This window comes from Lissotriton helveticus, chromosome 2_1 (genome assembly GCF_964261635.1).
Source record: "Lissotriton helveticus chromosome 2_1, aLisHel1.1, whole genome shotgun sequence".
Lineage (NCBI taxonomy): Eukaryota > Metazoa > Chordata > Amphibia > Caudata > Salamandridae > Lissotriton > Lissotriton helveticus.
This window is the reverse complement of record NC_136059.1, coordinates 1,796,054,708-1,796,076,612: the sequence shown is the minus strand read 5'-3', so window position 1 is coordinate 1,796,076,612 and position 21,905 is coordinate 1,796,054,708. Positions and strand designations below refer to the sequence as shown.

Below are 21,905 nucleotides of genomic sequence, written 5' to 3'. Positions count from 1 at the left end.
AGCGCAAACAGCAACCTCAAACAGAGGTGTCCTTGCGCTTAGCGGCAGTCAGGTGAGTAGATTGGGGCAGCGTCTACCTGTTGAGATGTGTGTGCTCCGCTGTTTGCAGTGGTTGGCGTTAGTTAGTCGGTCAGTGAAACACCGCTGTAACGTGCAAGCAAAAAAAAATATTTCTCAAGTTCAAGTCGTCTGCACTTCACGTACGCTGCCGCTAGAGGGGGGGCGTAGGACAGATAAATGGGTTTCCTCCCTGCAGGCTTTCGCAGTCATATGTTCTTATGCTTTCACGCTGGGAGGAGAAGGAGGCGGCTCATCCAGCCCTGAAAAACACAACTCACAGCAGCTCTCCCAGGGCTGCGGAAGGAGGTGCAAGTCTCAGAGGCGGCGAGGTTTCCAGCCGCTGCGTTCACCGGAGAAATCTATCCTAAGATCGAATCCATCTTGCACAGAGGGCGGAGACATTCGAGCGAATTAGGGGATATTTCATCTGCTTGCCATTTGGAGGATTGCGCCTTCTTGCGTCTCTTTCACTTGTTTTTGTCGCTGTGTCGGGCTGTCCGGGTCCCTGGAGACCGCCTTTACTTTCTTTCATTTCTTGCGCGGTGGAAATTGAGATAACGCCAGCAGAAACATCGTGCCGGGAATCGCCAAGCAGGCTGAGGGGGAGTGAAAGCAGCAACAGGAAGGAGCCGTGGTGCAGGGGTGCTGCTGAGAGAGGAGAGGGAGCCCGCTCTCCCGCGCCGTTTCCTGCTTAGCTCCGCACCTGGTACAGTTCACACCCTGCCTCGCCCCAGGCGGCATCACCAACCCGGAGGAGTCGGCATGGCGTCCCCAGCTACCTGTACGCGCTTCACAGACGAGTACCAGCTCTTCGAGGAACTTGGAAAGTAAGGAAACTGCTGAGATATGGTTGGTTGGGGGGGGCTCCCCCTCCCCCTCCCCCCACTCTCAAGCCTGGTTAAACTCTGCCACCTATCCATAGAATAGCTCTCCAACAGCTACCCTAGCCTATTAGCTTTACCACCCTCGCACGCGTAAGATTTTCAGGTCCATGTGTTTGTTTGTTTTTTTGTTGCATTCTGGGACTTGCAGTTTTGTGTAACCCATTATAAAACCAGGACCACATGTCCCAGAATGCAATGAAAAAACCGGGAATGGAGTAGCTAGGCATGTATGGGCAAGGAAAAGGTGACCGTTATGCAACCCTATCCGAGTTAGCTCTTATCAACGCCTACCTGAGTTAACTCTACATACCGCCTCAATGTAAGAAGACCAGGCTGTTGGTAAAGTTGGGATTCAGGCTATCCTTGTAGTGGGCCAATATGATGCTGGTACGTGCCCCACAAATGGCTACACCCAAAAGCCATTGAAAAAAGGTAATTTTAGGTATAGCGTGGAGGTTTGTACCCCTTAATCCTGAAGTGATTGAGAAAGGTAAAAATCTTTTATTATTTAGTTTCTTTATTATATTTTCCTCAATACATTCTTAAGGATCACGAGAGACCACGTTGCTCATTTCAATCAATCGTTTTTACAGCTTTCACGAACATTTTTAAGGAATATTGCCTTGAAAAAGCCCTTGGCCAACTGGCCACTGGGTGAAACACATGTCTGCTGTTTTTCTGTTCCTTTTTTCAACGTTACGAGGTGTCGCAAAGAAAAATAAAATAAAGGCGCTATATAATAAGGATTTTTACCTAACTCTACCACCTTAAACTAGCTATCTGTACCAATGCCACATAGGTAGCTTTACTCCCCACCCGAGCTAGCTTTACTCCCCACCCGAGCTAGATTTACTCCCTCAACTCATGAGCCCTCTACCATGGCAAACCCACCAATTCTACCTCCCATTTGGATGTTAGCCATACTTTCTTTAACCCCTTCCGCGCTCATGACGAGCTCAGCTCGTCATGAGTGACTACGCTCGTACGCTCATGACGTGCTGAGCTCGTCATGTAACCCGTGTTTTTTTTGTTTTTTGTTTTTTTTAAAGCGCAGCGGGAAAACCGCTAGCGCGCATGCGGTTAAGTGGATTAGCTGGGTAGCTATACCACCTCTACCTAGGTTCTCTGTCCCCTCTACCCATGAGAGCAATATCATCACTGCCATGGTGCCTGTGCAACCTCTAGATATACTATCTATAACTCTCCCATTCAGTACTTCCATCTTTGTGTAATCAGTTCAACCTTTGCCCATTTAGCTCTGCCATGCCTACCCGGCTGGTAAAACGACTTCTAACTAGGCTACCTCTATGTCCCACCCCGGGTTAGGCCTACCACATGCATGAACCTGGGAATCTTAACCGTTGTTCATGCCTATCTGAATTAGCACTTCTGCCCCTCTCTGGTTATTCACTAAAGCCCATTATCATTGCTAATTGTTAATCGCTATTGAGGATATCTCTATCACAGCTACACATATTACTGCGCAATCGCTGTCTGAATGAGCTCTGTGAACCCACTCCCCCTTGATCCATGCAAGCTCTACCAGGGCTACCCTGGTAGTTCTACCACCCTTACACAGGTTAGGTGTATCCCTAATTGTATTTGCTATACGATCTATACCGGGGTCGCGCTATAACCCTTGCCAGGGTTGGCTCTACCACTTCAATCTAAAGTATCTAAATCGTCCTGTTACGGTTGCTCCTAAACCTCCCCCCCCCCCCCTCTCAATAATGTAGCTCTACTAGCCCCCCTCAGGTTAGTGTTACCTCTCCTAACTGGATTATTTATTCACGCTCCACCCATTTAGCGCTACTATACCCTCCCAGGTTGTGCTTCGACCTCTAACTTCATTATCTCTCTGAGCCCACCCACCCGGTTAACTTTACCATTGCTAGCCAAATTCGCTCACACACCTCTGTTCAGAGGGTGCTCCTACCCCACAACCAGTAGCTTTACCATCCCACCCTTGGTAACTGTACCATCCTACTTAAGTTAGCTCTGCTCCTCTATCAACTGTAGTTCTACATTGGCTACACTACTGGTTCTATTGACTACATCTTTAGCTCTACCACCCTGCCCCCGGTAACTCTATCACCCTTACATAGATTGCTCTACCGGCCCTAAAAGAGTACCTTAGCTACCTTTGAGCTACCCTTGATTTATGTCCGTTTGGAGCTCAGGTGCCCGTTCTTTCCTGAGGGAGTAGAGATAACCTTCTTTTCCGGTGTGCGCTCTGCCACCCAATCCCAGACTGTAATGTAATCCCGACTACCTCACCCCGTGGCATATGTGGGACACCAGAGCAATCCCAGGATGGTACCTGATGCCTCTTTTTCCCTTCATGGGAGCCTTAGTCCCTGCTCTTGTGGTTAGGGAGAGCTCTGCAACCCATCTCCCCCTCTCAGAAGTTATGCCCACATTGCTGCTTAATCCACCCACCCCAGGACATACATTTCACTCCTTCAACCCTCTCTTAACCAGGAAGAACCTGACGTGTCATATCCTCCCCTCCCTCGTATAGCATGCATCACCCCCTCACCATCCTCTTTCCTTCCCAGGTCTTTCGACCCTTTACCTGATTCAGTCGAGACACCATACCTCACAGAGTCAGGGGAGTGCCTGTCCATCCCACAATTTCCCCTATATTAAGCTCGTAGCACTCCACAACCAGAACCTGATAATTATTGAATGAGACTCCACCTTCATTAAAGTTTGGTAGGTCAAACATGGCAAAATTTAACAGGGGAAAACTATATGGTAATTATTGTATCATGCAGATTTTGGTGCACTGGAAACCAAAATCCTCATGATATTCCTCAGTAACTCGTAATACGTGCTAATACCACCAGCTAAATAACAAATCATGTGGTATTGTTATTTAGCAGGTGCGATAAATGACGTCTATACTTCTAATTTGGCCCTAAATTGGGCTCATAAACATCTGTTGCTGAGTATCAAGATATCCACAGCACGGTTGCAAATGCACTTGCGGCATTATTTCACGTCATGTGCTGGGTGAGCTGTCCTACCACACACCAGGTGAGGGGTTCTTGTGGACTGCACTCCCTGATGCAGGGGGAGCTCGCCCACTCCAGCCACCTGTGGTAGATTAGGCACCCCTGCTTGTGCAATGTAAATCCTCGCCTCCATTTTCTGCTCCAAGAGGAGCTCTTGGTCTTGCTCACTACAGCATGGTCAATGGGGATTCCTGTCTCTCTTGGAAGCTCTGCCCCACACTTCCCTCGGTCGTGTTAGGGGGAAGGAGGAAATCACGCATTCCTAGGTATTTCTTCCTATGTGCGTTGCTGCCTCCTTGGGAGTACCCCCTTAGAAGGACTCTTGGGCTAATTCTTCCTCCAGAGGGGTCTGCCAACCCTCCCCACATTTAAACGTTACCCAGAGTGGCTGTTCTGATTAAATGATGCAGTACTGGTTGACTAATTATGCAGCACATCATGGGGCATTTTTATTTTGACATTAACATCAAAGGCACCCACGGCTAGAGAAAATGCAAAGGTATCTCAAGGAAAAAAATGTTCATATTCAACACATTCTTTGCAAAAATCAATTCACCAATAAATAATACTTTAGTCTTGTTTGGAAGCACAGAGACACCGTTTTCTTCTAATTCCAAGAGTAAAACAGTTTGTGTAAAGCATACAATTTTGCACTGTGCAGAGAATAAGCTTCCATCTGCAAGCTTCTGGTGATAAATGGTCTGCTTATTTCATTGCGGGTATCTTATATGCGTTTTTAAAAGGGGTTTGCAATTACATGTTGCTGTGTCGTCAATGTGTGTGTGTGTGTGTGTGTGTTTTTTTTTTTTTTTTTACTTACTAAGAAACTGCTCTACAGAACAATATTGAGCATTGCATATATGCCATTTAAGTGTCTCACTATGAGGCGTTGTATGATTCAAGACTTTTCTAAGAAAAGATGTCACACGTTTGCATTTCTTTCTTGATTGAGCAGTGTCGAGAAGTTTCTGCAGTGTCATATGAATTTGCATAGATAATGAAATCAAATACGTCGGGGACAATTACTGTTTATTCCCACCCTGCTCGAACGGCTTTTTAAGTATGCACGATTTACTGCAGGCGAAATCCCAACCCCAGTCCAACAACTGGGGATGTTGATAATATATGGATACAAAGGTTAACTCTTTACTGCCTGCATACACCAAGCATCATGTTAGTTACCAGCTAACTTTTGCAGTGTAATGTCTGCCAATGTGTTGCAGGCGTGGCCTAATTCTTTCTGTCAATAGTCTGTCATCTCCCTCCCCAGTTCATAGAATCGTACCACAACCAGCACCTACACATCTCCTTAACTATTATACCTGCCCCCTCCCCCCCCCCCCTTTTTCTTGCTTCCTGTGAGGGCGTCTGCTTCCATTTGCCTCTTACTGGTGTATGCCGAAGCCCTATTTCCCTCATGGTGACTTTTTCCGATTCCTTCTCTACCCGGGATTCTGCAATATGTCTGAATGATGATCAAGCGATGCCTGCCCCTACCCCCCACCACATCCCGGAGGTGGGGTTGGGCATTTCCTGTCCACCCTGCTCTGTCTGGTCATGGGCCACATAATTGAAACTTGAAGCTGATGCAGTAGGTTTCACTCGGGGGCATCAGAGCATGCCTGTTGTTTTTATTAGTAGACGTCCACAATTGTCCCATAAACAAGGAACGTAATTGCGCATCGTTCGATGTAACCGAGCCCAAGGGCCCCATCCTACAAGTATTTGCTTTAATTTGTAGGAGTAGTTTTGTGCCAAGGGCCCGATGAAAGTATTTTTTATTTTGAAAAAGCATTATCTTCCTTCCAAAATGTGCCTTTAATTTAAAGCAGAGTGAAGGCGGGGGAAAGCGCGGTGGGAAGGGAGCCTGCTGTGTTTCGAGTGATTTATGCACGTTCAGACAGGCTAATTAAAGACATTCTCAGCATGTCACATAACCCTCCTCTAATAGGTGGGTACAGCAGCGCGTCCTCCATAGATGCTGACAGAGACCTCCTTCCCAGGGGCATGGACGGCTGCTGAGGAGAGGCCTCTCCGGGCCCGCGCGCTCTCAGACAAGACTGCCTGTGATGGGTCACACATGCTGGTCGAGCTGCCTTTGTTTACAGCCTCAGCCGGCGCCCTGGGCGGCTCCCGCGCGCGCTTCTGCCCACGGGGTCAGTGTCTCCAAGGGCTGCAGCGTGTACTAAATAACACATTTTCCGTTGCTGCTATTTTAACCCCCCTTTTTTGGCCGGCACCATTCTGAAATCGCCGGAATTGAATGCAGGCTGAATGGCGGTGCTCGAAGGAAGGCCTCTCCTGCCGTGACGTCCACGTCTCGCGCATGACGTTCAGGAGTCGCGGTGCGTGTTAGGGCACGCGCAACGCTCCAAGGAGGGTTAAGCGTAGGGTGACCAGGCGTCCCGGATTTGCCTGGACAGTTCCGGGTTTTCACCAGCTGTCCCGGCAAATTTCGGCAATTTTGACTAATGTCCCGGTTTTAGAGAGGGTTGGAGGACACCAGTGAGAGGCACTTATTGGGTGTCCTAAAGCTGTGCTAGTTAGCAGTTGTTCAAATGAAGCAATGTAATTAACAGGTATGCTGCTGGTTTTAGGAATTACAATTTATTTATTTTCGTAGGGCTTCTTCTGTGTTCCTGTCTTGATGAGCGTTGTCATTCTGCGCAGCACCATTGATGTGAAATTGTAGTCCTTCTGTTCTGTTTTTGCAAAATGTCCCGGTTTTGTGTTTCACAAGATCTGGTCACCCTAGTTAAGCGTGGTATTTAATCATGCCTTACAGATTTAAGTCTTAAGCCCATGGAACCCATCAATAAAACTGCTGGGATGATACGGGGCCTGCGAAACGTTGAGCTCCCTCTCTCTCCGTTATCAGTTGCACGAGATGGTTGGATGGAGAAAGGGAGCGGGGACAGCGCGTGACCTGGGACGGCGGTTTCAGCTCGTGCGCACCAGGGGACTTCTTTTCATCAAATGACTGACAGGGAGCGAGCGAGAGAATGACAGAAAGCGGGAAAGGGGGAACCAGAGACTACAGCAGCCGGGATATAAGCAGGACAGATAAGATCCTGCAAGTGCAAATGTGGGGGAAATGGTTCAATATGCTACCACCATGATTTTCTGTTGCTCCTGTGTCTCCGGCTCTGTTGACACCGCCATGCAAGTTTTGCTGTTGGACTGAACTGACCCTACCTGTGCCTTTCATTGCTTCAGACCTACTACATATGTTGATTGATGAGCTGCAATCACTGAATTTTGTTTGTTTATGTGCATCAATAAAGTTGATTATCCCCAAAAAAAAATCCTGCAAGTGCACGGAATATTTGAAAGAGGCCGAAAATAGAAGCTGGTGGAATATAGAGGCTCGAGTTGGAATTAAAACTAGACATAGCTGGTTGCAGCAACCTCTCGTGCTCGCAGTGGGCAGGTTCGCGGGCCTTCACTTACTTCAATTGAAAGGGAGAGTTGAGTGCCTGCGCTTCCTAGCCGGGTTGCAGTACATTAAAATGGAGAGTAGCCAACAGGTTGTCTGGGATACGGAGTACCTACTCCTTTTTTATATTTCCATTTCAAGCCCTGGCATTCGGCCACTTCTGTGCCAGTGCAAATAAACATGTCGCTGTGACACGGTTATAATGCAAATATAGTTAGTTATTCACACAGTAGAGCGAAAGCTACATGAGAAAAAACACTTTTTCCTGCTGTTCATCCACACAGTAACTTAAAAAGGGGACCAAGTTATGCCAACTTTACTCTCTTTGCATTGACTGCATGTAAATAAGCAGTTCTGTTAAGTTTATGTACTTGATGCACAAGCAGTTTGTCGTCTCTGCAGCATAGATTTAAGTGGTACGCTCCTGGTTGCTGAGCTATAAGAACATGTTTTTCTTGAAGATTCCCAAATACTGAAGAACTGAGGTGGCAAGTTTTTTTGTTTTGTTTGTATTTATGGCGGCGGCATCTAGATGGAATTCCATGCCACTGCATACACGCCAGCAATAGGACTTGCTGACCTTTTTAAAAACCAACAAAATGCTTGGATATCTCCTACCTCCTAGTTTTATCTCCTAGTGCCATTTGGCATTGTGACATTTTTATCAGTAAGGTCTGATTTGTTTTGTTCTTTCAGTACCAGTGCACTTTAGTCAGGGTGGATGTCATGCTTTATAAATCCTAAATGCAAATACAACGGCCCTTTCAATAGTTACTAGACCTCTTGAAAGTGATTTTACTAACCTGAAAGTATGTTTTTTTAGTTTTTTTAACAAATACACATGCATGATAGAACCCATGGTATAAATAATGTTTACCGACGACCAGAGTACATTACTATTTTTGATGAAGGTCAGGCGCCTTAGGACCAACTGGCGGCATCACCTCTGGTGAGTTATGGCGCCCCCACAAACTCAACAATGGTAATAAACTGCATCATGCACAGGGTTCATCTGAATATTTAATATATCTGTTAAACAAATTAACCACTGGGGATCCACTGCAAATTGAGAGGAAAAATTAGATGTCCTACGGTGTGAAAGTGGGTATGGACAGAGGCTCTTTGAAGGCCATTCATCCATAATCCATTTTCACAAGTTCTCCAAATTCCCCAAAGTCACATGATCCCTTTTGTTTTTAAGCCAGAGCCAAAAAAAGGTGTAGCTGTTCAATTATAAAGACATAGTGGGGAAATGCTGAAAGCTTCTCTAGAAATACATACCATGCCATTGCTTACCATTGGCATTCTGTTTTATAACTCAAATTTGCTTGCTTTCTATTCACTGGATTAAATTTTTTTAGGCTGTCCAGCACGCCTTTGGCTCTCCCATGGAGTATAGCCTGTTTACCACCTCTCTGATTGGCTACTTGTATACTTCCACGAGTGCTCGCTTTCTGGCAACTTTTTTTTGGGTGCCTTTTTTGGAAGTCAGATCATGAGTCCATGTGTTGCCCTTGTACACTAATTCACGAAGCAGCTGCTGCATTAAATGTGCTGTATTTCTGTGAAAAGTTTTCCTGTGTCCTGTTTTGCTGCATGACAGATTCTACTTATTCTTCAATCGGGCATATGTGTGAGGAACAATGTTCTTCTAGGATCTTTGTAATATATTTGTAACAATGCTCTCTGTCACTAGCAGCATAGCACGTCCTTACCATTCTTCTGCTGAATACATTTGCTACACTTCTTCTCTGTGCACACATGGATTTTTTACAATTCTTATGACTTCAGACATGTAATATTAATGCACCCACTCTGAATATTGTCCCAGTACCACTGGTGCATGGCAGTTGCCAAATATAATTCATGTTCGGGCCCTTGTTGGTACACTAATTTTCAACTATCTGGCACACACTTCTCAATTTGTACTTCAGCACTGAGTGTTAACACAACAGGTGCTGAAAAAGACTAGTCTTCATTAATGAAGCAAATATGCAGATTACTGTATTATCAGTAATTCACATTTCAAAAACAGAAGCTAATAGGATCCATTGACAGTGCAGGAACACATTCAGAGGACTTTTCATGAGAATCTAAAACTACACAGTGATGAACTCAAAAGCAATTAAGAAAGAGTGTGTGCAGACATTATAAACGACAATTGTTTTCTTCGCCACATTGCGCAGTCTCCTCATTTGATTAATATGGACTGGTTTGCGACCCCGCATCCACTGGCAGGTCCTCACGCTTCCCATATGAACGTGGTGGCTTTGGTGTCCTCGACTTTCAACTTTATTTTTATGTTGCTCAAGCCCACAATGCTTTTTTACTGGTATCACCCGACCCCTGGTTGCCATTTCTAAAACTTGGAGGATCCCAATTATCTCAATTGTCAATGTCCACTATATTACCTCATTGTGTGTCACAATACCCCAACGCTATACACACGCTTGCCACTTCTAGTTGGGCCTGGAGCAAACTGCTCTGATATTTGGATGGCAACAGCCTTTATTCACCACGTCTCCCTCTGTCTGGCAATCCCTGGCTTCCAAACACCTTAGAACAGTTGGTAGAGCGTGAACTGAGTGCCCATGGGTTGGGGACAATGGGTGACTTGTTTGAAGATGGTACATTTGAATCCACCTCCGCACTTGCTCGAGGGGGGGTGGGGGACAATCCACAACCATGGAGACCTTTGTATCTCACCATTTGCATAGCACGCTTTGCGATGTGTTGCCTGTAAAACCCATCTGAGTGGGCTTATTTTTCTCTACTTTCTCTTGCGATTTCTCCCCCTGGCAATGGTCACCTATTCTGTAAAATGTATCATGCATCTTTGCAATTAAGGCCTACCGGGATGGAGAAACCTAGATCAGCATGGGTGCGAGATTAAGGCATTTCAATTCCTGATAACATGTGGTACTATTGCACACGCAGACCAAATTCATTTCGTGCAACCATAATTCCAAGTACCTACGTAGGGCCTACACCACTCTGAATGCCCTTCTTAAATTTGACCCAACCAGATCTTTTTGCTGCCCTGGGTGCCTAGAGGATCATGCCGATGTGTTTTTCCTTCCACCTGACATGGATGTGTGGGGTAATAGCAACCTTCTGGGTTGACATCTATTCGATTTTATCCATAATGATTGGTCAGACCTTTGCACCTAATCTGCTAACGGCTTTATTGGGTTATGTTAGGCCGCTGCCATTGGGAGTACGCTGCTTCACTGCTATTGCTTTATTACTTGCCAGGAGGAAATCTTACTACATTGGGGAGCTTCCACATCCCCTGCGAAGAGGACATGGTTAAAAGATTTATCCTACTGTGGCACCACTTCTGAAATATATGCCTCTTTGAAACAAGCTACTTGTCGACCCATGGATATTTGGCAACCATTAAGGAACTATCTATTGCGGGTGACTTTGATCAAGATTTGGCAAGCTATTTGGACTATTATTTAATGGAGGTGCTCCTTTTTATGAGTGGTAGTGCAGAACTGTACCCCCCGAAGTGATACCTTGTTGCGTGTTTATATGAGATTTTATGTACAATGTGTATTGAAATTCAATTTTGCTTTTCTCTTCCTCTTCGTGTCTCTCTATTCTCTTCCTCTAGAGACCTATTGTACCACTTAGGTGAAAATTTAAAAATAATAAGCGACAATTGTTCATTATAAATCAAATCTACTCTTTTAGCTCCAACAGTTTTAGTGTCTCAACAAAGCAGGGGTTCTTTGTCAAAGTGTTTTTATAACATTTGCTACCTTAACCCAACCTGCTGCTTAGCATTCCTAATATTTACAGATTAGACATTAAGGGAATACGGAGATTGTGAGGTCTAAGATTCCTTTCCATCCAGTTCAATAATGAAGTTGCTTCCTTTTCACACTTAACTTGCTAAAGGTAGAGGTAGTACGCAGAGAAGGCTTACCGCAAGGTGTGGTAGAGGGACAGTGAATCAGATATAGCATAGCACAGTATTGTCAAATGTGTCTCTTCTAAAGACATAATTTAGATGGCAGTATGGAACGAAAACCTTAAAATAACTACACAACTCGCAGTCCACACCATATACATGCTTCGCTCCACCTTGCATCCACCTGTTTGCTGGCATCAATGCAGCCCTTGGCCTCACCACAGACTATACTTTTTGGCCACTGGCAAAATGTTTACGAGTACCCATGGTTTACAGCATCTCTAAAAACCATTGGCAAAGGGGAGCCCTAATGGCTTTGGCAGTGCTCGTTAACAGTCCCGTCCTTCCTACCCAGTAGCTGGTTGTATGGCCCCATCATCCCCACGCAGCACAGCATTTCACACTCATTTCTACAGCTCTCTGACAAGTATGCCTTACAAACGTGATAAATACCTTAACGAATCGCATTTCTTCTTTCCTCATTAAAGCGCAACCTTGTGTGCATTAGCGCTATAGATTTGAGGTGAAGGACCAATCGATGATTCATCTAGCCGCGGATATGCTTTCATGGCGCAGCTGATGGGATCATTACCACATTTCATTTGCTGCTGGAGCAGAAAGCGAGCGCTCTGATTTGGCTCCTGCTGGTTTGCCTTTTGGACTGTATTCGATGTGTGTCCTGTACAGGCTCTAACCAAGGCCTTGGTTTTCATTTCTGTTTTGAAACATTCGTACTTGTTCAGGCCTCTTAAATCCCGCCAATCTGAAACTCATTTGTATCAACAAAAACGAAAAAAAAACAACTTTTGGCAGGCCTGTGATACAGCTCTGACTCATTTCTTTTCTGGTGTGTTTGCAGGGGGGCGTTCTCTGTGGTGAGGCGATGTATGAAAATCACGTCAGGACAAGAGTATGCTGCCAAAATAATCAACACTAAAAAGCTGTCCACGAGAGGTGAGCGTTATTTACAGGATGACTGACATCTGCACACTGTGTTGTCGACGCATGGGTTTTTGGAGGTGTGGGGATGTTTGTTTTAGATGGTTGCATTCTAGGAAATCTGTGTTGTGTATAATATACTAAGAAGATGCCATGAATATAGTGCCCCTTCCTTTTTTTAAGGTTTTTAAAAAAAATCTGCAGCTGTCTGTCCTTCCTGTAGTATGCCATCACATTCAAAATAGAACTAGGGTGACCATATACCTCAATGTTATGGAGACGCCAAGCTTCCACTTTACTTTATGGTCTATTAGATTTAACCCACACCTGTGAATTAACCTCCCGTTGACCCGGAGTCATCTACTCGGCCCGTGCCAACCTCAATCCCCGTCTCCATTCTTTGGTCACCTCTCGATTTTTGTTACCATTTAGACCAGTTGCCCAATGCCAAGGCTTTCTGGTATTTATTCTACTACATGCCTCCATCTTCCATCAATCTAGCCATCCAGTCTCTTTTCCTCGCTCATGCGGGTTCTTTTTCATCCCTGCTTTCTCCCTTTGTCAGTCTATCTCTTCTTCCTTTTAATGCCTTTCTCGCTCTTCCTGTTGGTCAGAGTCTAATGATGAAATTATGAGACCCAGTCCCCAGAATTGAGTGCTCTGCCTACCACGTGTAACGACTGGAACCTATTAAGGCCAGCCTACAGCTAGTGCAAATTTGAGTAGTTTCTTTGCTCCACAGACGTGTAGACCCCCCCCCCCCCCCGACCAAACAAGAGATGCATTCAGAGTACTATTAAGCATGCCAGGAAACGCTAGTCCTCTGTGTTGTCTAAGAAAAGGTACATTTAGCAAACTATTCCTCAGGTCTCAAACAGTGGATGAATAGTTGGTGAAAAATACTATTTATGAGACAACTGCTTTAAAATATCACTCCACATTGGGCAGTGTGCCAGTTAATTGAAGATCACAACCTTAAGCAGGGTTGGTAATGGAAAGGAAAACATACATCTTGTGTAAGTGGTGTCTGGTGTTTGACCTCCCCTTGTTCATTTATGGCATGTCTTTGTCTGGGACGGCATTGCATTCCTGTGGTTTGTGCTATTGAATGTTCCAGGGGGATACATATATGCAAAATAACTGGTCCACAATTCCAATGACCTTGTGTACGGACGCAGTCTTTAGATTTAAGAACTGTCTCTCCGAGGTCTTTCTATGGTTAAATAGCAACCACCTCAGATGCAATAGTGCCAAGACTGAGATTATACCCCTAGGGTAAGACTTGTCCTTCTCCCCAAAAGATTGGTGGCCAGAAAACTCCGATGCCCCTCCTAGCGCTGTCTCTTCGGCACGCAATCTCGGCATCCAATTTGACGCATCCCTCAGCTTTGATGACCATGTTCGCATCACTGCAGGGTGCTGCTTTAGCCTTATTAGAACTCTGAAGAAATTCTTCGACTTCCTCCCCATCTCCGCCAGAAAGTCAGTCGTGGTTGCCTTAGTCCTCTCCCGACTCGATTATTGCAACGGATTAATGGCAGGAGTGAAGAAGTCCACCTTGAAGAAATTGCAAAGTGTTCAGCATGCGGCTGCTAGACTCGTTCTCAAACTCCCCAGAAGGTCCTCAGCCTCAGCTGCCCTCAACACCCTTCACTGGTTACCTCTTCACAAGAGAATCCTGTTTAAACTCTTATTCACTGTATTTAAAGCCACCAGGAAAGCTGGTCCCCTGTACTTTACCAAGCGCTTTACGTACTACACTCCTACGCGCTGCCTGAGATCTTCGGGAACCCACCTTGTCGTTATCCCTAGATTCAGGTTAAAAACGCGCGGAGGGAAGACTTTTTCTTTCCTGGCATCTAGAGCCTGGAACAACCTCCCCGTCAATCTCAGACTAGCTGCCACTGAGAGCCACTTCAGGAAACTCTTGAAAACCTGGGTATTCCAGCAATCCGACTCCTCAGTCTTCGTTGCCATTTGATCTTTTTATCACCACGTCTCCTTCCTGCACGCTCAGCGCCAAGATGCTCCTCCCGGAGCGATAGTCGCGCTTTACAAATCCCATAAATATCAAATATCATTTGTAAGATTAATAACACGTTACTTGTTTTTTCACCTTTATGGAGAGCTGCCGTTATGTAGGCTTTGGAGCAGAGCACAACACAATTGATCAATACAGTCTGCTATAGTAGTTGTCTTGCTAAGCACTCTAGATAGTTCTAGACCTCTGCTTGTGATTATGGGTCATGCTGTAGCATCCCATTTAAGCTTGTTTGTCACTGTTTTTCCAAGTTTTTACAATTGATACTGTTTCTTTCCATCTTTTTTTAAATTTGGTTTGGAACAAACAACACTATTTGAAAAAATGTTTTTACTTTGTTTACTAGGCATATTTTATTTATTGATATGTTGATGATTTTCTTTTTTACATCTGTTTTTGGGAGTTTGAAAAGTAATGGGATGCTCCAGTTCCAATTGAGAACCTGATGGACATTTTATGCAAACAACGAGCAGCCTCATTACTGTCAGTGAATAGGTTATGGTGGTGCTGGCCTTTCACTTGTATACTAGGGTTGTCGGAGACCTCAGTAACTCGGTGGAAGTTAACCCCTTGCATGCTTCTGATGAGCTCAGCTCGTCATGCAGCACGGTGGCCGTGTGCTGGTGACGAACTCAGCTCGTCATGGCCTCCCCTAAACGCCCACGCAGGGATAATTACCCCGCTGTGCTAGGCGTTCCATTGAGCGCGCGTCGCCAGCACACGGCCACTGTGCCTCATGACGAGCCGAGCTCGTCAGCAGCACCGCTGCGCCGCGTGCGGCCCACCTCCGCACCACGGGGGAATTAGCCCCGCGGCGATGGGGTTAAATATAATTCCCAAACCTTTCCTATTGTTCCATGACGAAAGGAGGGGCTTTCATTTTCTCTAGATGAAATATTGTTTGATCTACTATTTTCTAAAAGTTCTTGAGTAGAAGATGGGGTTTGCCAAGCCTAGGCACTGTAAGCCCAATTCAGTATCCTTTCCTACAAATGAGCTGTCCTCTCGTATGTTTTTATTTTATTTTTTCATAAATTACCCTCTCAGTAAAGTAACTAACGACCCCAGAAGCATACTGCTTTGTGTGGGCATTCCTATTTCACATGTTAACCCTTTGTTAACCCCTCCCCCTCTTTGCTCATCCCTCTTGCCTGTCTTTTACTCCATTACCCTTCTGCATGTTTTGCACTGTGGTTGTTTGGATCTGACTTCTACTGGATTGTATTTACCTTCATGTTCGTTTGATCCAGTCTTTCACAATAACTATTCCCTGTCAAATATCTGTGCACAACTAATGCTGCAGCCTCTTAAGAATATACCTGCATTTCTACCCAAGCATTATGCTTTCCTATTAACGGGCGTACCCAGAGAAGCAAGAAGCGAGCACCACTGAGGTACATGCACACGCTCGTTCTGCACTTGGGCAGGCTCAGGGGAGTGCCCTTTTATGGTCTGGCTTGATAGCACAGCTGTCACAGACCATTATGTGAGCATCACTAGGGAGGGGTTTTTCCTCTGCCCACATGTTGGGAGCCAGGAGGGCATGTTTTGATTGGACAGGAGTTGTGTAGAGTGCGGCTAATCACCTGAGGGGGTATCCAAGCCTTGAGAAGGGCAGTGTTGCGAGAGGAAGAGGAGATCATGTCTGTTTTCAACTGGTAGAGCCATGAACTCCATGAGGAAGGTGAGGGTCTGAGGTCTTTCTTGGTCATTCCAGTTCTTGGATGTGTGGTATGAGGAGGAGCGTCGTCTGCTTCTGGTCTTCTTGATATAAGGAAGGTGTGATCTTGCCTGAGATCAGATCGAAGGTGTCTGGTGGGTTGGTAGAAGTAAAGGTGGTGGTTGAAGTGAGCTCGACCAATGTTGTTAAGAGCTTTGTAGGCATGGGTGAGTAGCTTGAACTTGCATCTTTCCTGTACTGGGAGCCAGTGGAGATTGTTGAGGTGTGGAAAGATGTGGTTATTTCACAGGATGTTTGGGATGAGTCTGGCAGGGGTGTTTTGGGTGGTTTGGAGTTGGCGAAGGACATGGGCTGGATTCCGATGCGGAGAGCGTGTCCGTAATCCAGTCTACTTGTAATAAGAGCCTGGGTGACTGTTCGTCTGGTGTTCAGTAGAATCCACTTGGAAATCTCGTGTAGCATATGCGGGATGTGGAAGCATGATGAGGATACGGCGTTGATCTGTTTACTAATGAAGAGGTTGGTGTCAAATGATTTGGAGGTTCTTGGCGTGGTCTACAGGGAAGGTGGGGTGGGGTCAATTTCAGAGGGCCACCAAGAGGTGTCTCAGGTGAGTGTTTGTTATTTCCATAGGTGTTTAGGTCTGGCTTGACAGTGCAACTGTCACCTGACCTTTTTAACCTACACCAATAATATTCTACATTTCTTTGCTTCCATTCAAATACATATCCATTCCCAATGTATTTACTTGCAATGTTGTACATTACCATACAACATTTTTTAAAGCCAGAGTTATTGGCATTGAAAATGTTTTTTTGGCATGGGAGATTCACTAAATGCAAATGACTTAACACCTTTGTCACTGCGCCTTTGCAATATTGGCAACATGGCTGCCTGTGTAAACCGGTTGAGAGGTTTCCTGTCAGTAGCCCACATAGGAACTGACGAATATCCAGTGTGACTCTTCTAGCAGCCTCTGGCAGGGTGTAAAAGGATCCCAGGACACTTTTCCCCTGGTACTCCTTCATCGGTGTGTCCAGTCATGCACTGCACCCCACTGCTGGGGCACACCTGGCATCCTCTTCAAAGTAATCTGCCATCCTGCAGCAAAAGATGGACTGCTAGTTTCAAACCGCTAGTCCATGTTTCAGTTGGTGCTGTTCCCAGCACATGCGCCAACTCTCGGCTGCGCTGATGAGGGTGCCCTTTGTAATTATTTGTTTTAGAAACATGGTACACAGACTTGATCTGCATCCATTTACTTGAAACTACCACTGTTCTTTGTTGAGGGGACTAAAGAGTGGACAAACTTTAGTCCTGGATAGAAGGTGAGCTCCAGGCTTTAGTTGAGGATATCTGTTAAAAAGAGGATGGTGGAACCAGTTCTTTGTTTATGTGGACTCTCAATATATGTCCCGTATCGTACAGTTTTAAAAGACAGGCTGGACAGCCTGCATCTCTGAAACCATCTAGCAGTGCTTAAGGAAGCACTCTTGCCCAATCTAAATGCTGTTCTTGGTTTCTGCTCAGATGCCGGCAGCTAAGAGGTGGACTTTGCATCCAATGACCTTCCAGACCGGGACCCTTCTAGACACGAGATTCACAAAGGGTAAACAACCTTTACAACGCAACTTGTACCACGCAGTGCCTTTACAACGCAACTTTTACAACGCAAACCATTACAACGCATTGTGCTGGGGGGGGCGCTCTAGGATAGGGAATGTGTTTAATGTACTATCCAACACCTTCCCTACTATCCACGGGGACTGGAGTTGGAATAGTAAATTAAACAATTCACTATCCAGCGCCTAAAAACATTATGCGTTGTAAAGGTATTCGTTGTAAATACCGCGTTGTAAAGGCATGCGATGTAAAAGCATGCGTTGTAATGTCATACATCCTTCACAAAGTATTAGGGATGCTTGAAAACAATGTTTGCTTGCCCAGCCTGAAGCTGTAATTCTCTTTGAACTCTGATTCTTAAAAGGCTGTATCATTAAACCATTTTTGTGTGAAAACCAATTCCTGGTTCCAAGTACCTTCTTGTTACCATAGTAATGAGTGAAAATGTAGTGTGCCTTGCTAGCATTAATGTAGTACTCCTCATCAAAAGTTGATGACTATACATATCTATGGTTTTCTGCAGCAAATGCAAAAACGTATAATTAAATGAGTCGCTAGCATAAACAGATGAAGAAACACTTAAAGCGAATGTCGAAAGCACAATGCACAGTATAGTCTGAGTATGTTTCTTCAGAGGGGCCAAAGTACACTAACTGTGTGAATTTAGTACCTAACAGGACGCATCAGAGCAATGGGTCTGAGTCAGAAAACTGCCTTCCGTGAGAGGTGTGTTTTACATCTGAAAATCCAGGAATAAGTCAGAAGTTTGCAAAGAGCAATTCAAACCTTGTCACAGAAAAAGCAGGATGCTCTTTGTTTGCAATGCGAGCTCTGCTTTAAAAATTCACAATTAAATCTAGGCGTTTGAACTCATCGAATAGACATTCATGCAGTGTCACTTGTCAAATCTTTTTCTTCTTTAGTTATATTAAAAAAACTTCGACACAATGATGCTGAAAGAAACTAATTCCATGTTCTCTGTCCAGCTGTCCAAATACATTTGTGGAACATGGGTATTATTTAGTGTGCAGCAAGAGTTTATCTAAGTCATGTATGCTCTGCCCCTAAAACTAGCAACACCTTTGCGCTGCAATTTGCAACTAAATAGCTCACCGAGTACTTTAATTGTGTTGTGTTATGATGTATTATAGATTTATATTGTGCTTACTACTGCAGAGGATGCTTTGAGCATTTTGTGGACAGGTATCGCCCTTCTCCATGGAGCCCAGAGTTAGTTGGTAGTGCTAGTTAGAAGTGTTGTAGTTAGTCACATTATGCAACATTCTTCTAGTGTTTTACCAATTAGTTGTATGCTATTTCTAGTTTAGAGGGAAAGTTAGTCTCTCGTTGTTACTGATGCAGATACTTTGGTTATATATTGATTTGCATTCCTAATTGTGTGCCTCTCTGATTAGGGTTAATGCCGTACAGAATGTGTTACTTTATATGTCAATATTACTTGGCATAGTACACTGTGTCATTTGTTAGTAGTGGTATTGGTGAAGAATACAATTGTATGCATGTTGGGATAGGCTTTAGCAGTAAATCTGATGGGAGGAACTCAGTAGAATTTAGTTTGGACAATGACTCCGAATAAGACCGGAGGAGAGATGGCTTGATACTGGGCCGGACTGGGAACAGCACCAGCCCTGGCAGATTGCTGCTCGACCGGCCCTGGGGAAGGGGGGGCGGTGCGTACTAGTAAAAAGCACCGCTCCCGCTTTTGTTACTGGGGCCTGCAGCAAATGCTGCAAAACCGACCCCCAGTGACAAAACCACCCCCACGGCCAGAAAACAAGCCCCCACCCCTCCAGCTCACTGGGGAAATACCTGGGCCCTGGCTTGATATAATGAAACGTCTGACATAGAAGTCCTGGTCAATGTGTGAGAAGTTGCGTGCCATGACGTGTCGAGGGTTAGAAGCTGTGCCTGATTCAACTCTGTAGAGGCCCCAGGCACCCGAAATTTCGGTCCCCCTTGCAAATTATCTTCTAACATGTTTTTAATTTTACCAACCAACAATCACTACTGTACATTACACATACGTAGTTTGCACCTGTGTTTTAAAACATTTTTTTTTTAATAAACTGCCAGCTTCCAGAAGATGAGTTTTTAAGAGACGAACAGTTATGTGAATCTGATGTCTCTGGTTTATGTACTTTAAGTTGTTAATGTGTACATTACATTAATACAGTATTTTCTCTATACAGTATTTAAAGTAAAGTTTTCGTTTGTTTGAGTTCATTTTTTTCTATCTTTTGGAAACAATTTAAGAAAGCTTGATTGTAAATTTCTTTCAATATCAAATCAATATTATTTTGATCCGCCGTCACAAGGTCCCTCAAAGGAGTAGGGCCCCTAAGGAAAGGGTGCCTACTTTGCCTATTTGGTATTCCGGAACTGGCTAAAAGTACAAATCATTTTTTTATTGATGTTTTTTTTTATTTGTGCAAACCGAGTTGTATGCTTCAGACTGTGAGTTTTGAAAGTTGTCCAAATTTAATTTATGCTGTTTTGACCGCTGTAGATGTGCACAATAGAAGCAGAACTTCGTCTTTGTTTCCAGATGTGACCTGGTATTCCATTTTTGTTAATGATGTGTTAGATATGTTCTGGGACACAGTAATTATTTAGTCTTGTACAGGTGAATTTGATCCCCCTACTTTCTCTGTATTACACCCTCTTCTCTTTACCTGTTGATAGTGAAATCCTTCCTTTAGTTTATACTCTGTCATTTGGTTTATCCAGTTTGAGGATAGCCTGGGTATCATCAGTGTAGTTACAGCATGTGAATTTGAAAGCACAAATGCGTTGTGGGAGTGTTTTGATGTAGCAGTTACAATTCATAATTGATCCATGCAGAAATCCTTTTCGATGCTGAATGGTTTGGTGGAGAATGGATGGTATAGAGATGATGCTTTAAGGCGTGGATCAATCCACTGATGGATATTTCCTTTGATACTCATATCTTTTAGTCTGCTTAGTAAGATTTCATGGTGTACAGTTTCAAATGCTGCGGATAGGTCCAAGAGGATGGTTGCAGACACTCTCTTTATCCCCTGTAGTTTCCAGGTCATCCCAGATGGAGCTTAGGAAGGATTCAGTGCATCTTCATAACCGGAAGCCTGTGTAGTGGTCCAATAACAAGGAGCATTCATCCAGCTGTTTTGTAATCTGGGAGAAGAATGACCTCTGACCAGTTTAATTGTAAATAGATCTTCATTTATTGTGGTCTTTCAAGTCTATATTCTTATTAAGTACCGTTGTATGGGTCATGTGAGTTCTGAAGAAACATATTGAGCTAGGTATTAGTTAATGATACTACTAAGTGTTGGGGTTGTTGCTGAGATTAATAGTAACATTTTTGTTGAATATCATTATGCGGCAAGGGTCTGAGGGTGCCAGAGTTAGACTTTTTGATCTCACTAGCTCGTGGAATTCCATGAGACAGTTGCTAGAAGGAGGACAGACCAGTGTGTTTTTCTACAATGGGCTTCCTTTTTGGCACTTTTGAATCTGAATACTTTTCCTTTTATTTAATATCTATACATCTAATTATCTGGCTTTAGAGATGAAATAGTCATCTATTTAGATGCAGAGAATCTGAGATTGAAATAGTGATGTCACTATGCATTTGCAGTATGGATTGCAAAATTCTGGTAGAATCTTGTTTAGTTCCTTCGAAGGACGTTTGATGTATGATTTGTATTTCCTATTTTGCCTTCATATGCATGGTTTGTCCAGAAGGCTGTTGGATTTGTTACATGCTTTTTGAAGGGTATGTATTTGTCCTTTTATCTTTTTATAGCCTTATTCATCTATTTGGTTGACTGCTGTGTTTTTTACAGCCAAAAACCTCTGTTGAGTTTATCTGGCCCATCTTTGTTCTGTCTTCCCTCTTACAGACTTCAATTGCAGTGCCCCACAGATCCCTAAAACTTCTACCCTCTCTCACTGTGACTACCATAACCCCCTCCAAACTTGCACGAGCTCTCTCTATAGTACAACACACCTCTGGGCTGCAAAACAGAAGCCATGCACAGCCTATTTTGGTAATCGAGTGTCTTATCGAATAGGGTTGACCAGGCCCTCCCAGAAGAGACCTCAGTGGCCCTGATAGGGCTGGTAGTACAGAGGCAGGAGGTGATCTGGGATGAACAAGGACTCTGAGGTCACAGGTCCCTGACACCAACTCACAGGTCTCTTGACACCGACGCTTTGAACAGATGGCTATTTATACGAAGTTTCACTTTGTTTCCGATTGAACAAAGATTGTTTGCAAATATATAACTGCCAAATTATAAT

The 21,905-nt window shown here is 44.4% G+C and overlaps 1 protein-coding gene across 17 annotated transcripts in view; it reads left to right on the top strand.

The window, feature by feature from the left end:
• Nucleotides 1–227: 227 nt before the first annotated feature.
• CAMK2D (calcium/calmodulin dependent protein kinase II delta) overlaps nt 228–21,905 on the top strand; it is an 805,387-nt gene continuing 783,709 nt past the window's right edge. For 15 of the 17 annotated variants that reach the window (XM_078676753.1, XM_078676747.1, XM_078676749.1 and 12 more), the window contains exons 1-2: nt 263–887; nt 12,176–12,270. In XM_078676753.1, coding sequence (XP_078532879.1) covers nt 823–887; nt 12,176–12,270 — 160 coding nt within the window. In that variant the 5' untranslated portion in view covers nt 263–822. Of the gene's footprint in view, nt 888–12,175; nt 12,271–21,905 lie in introns of all 17 variants that reach the window. The other 2 variants (XM_078676756.1, XM_078676751.1) reach the window with 1 other exon arrangement.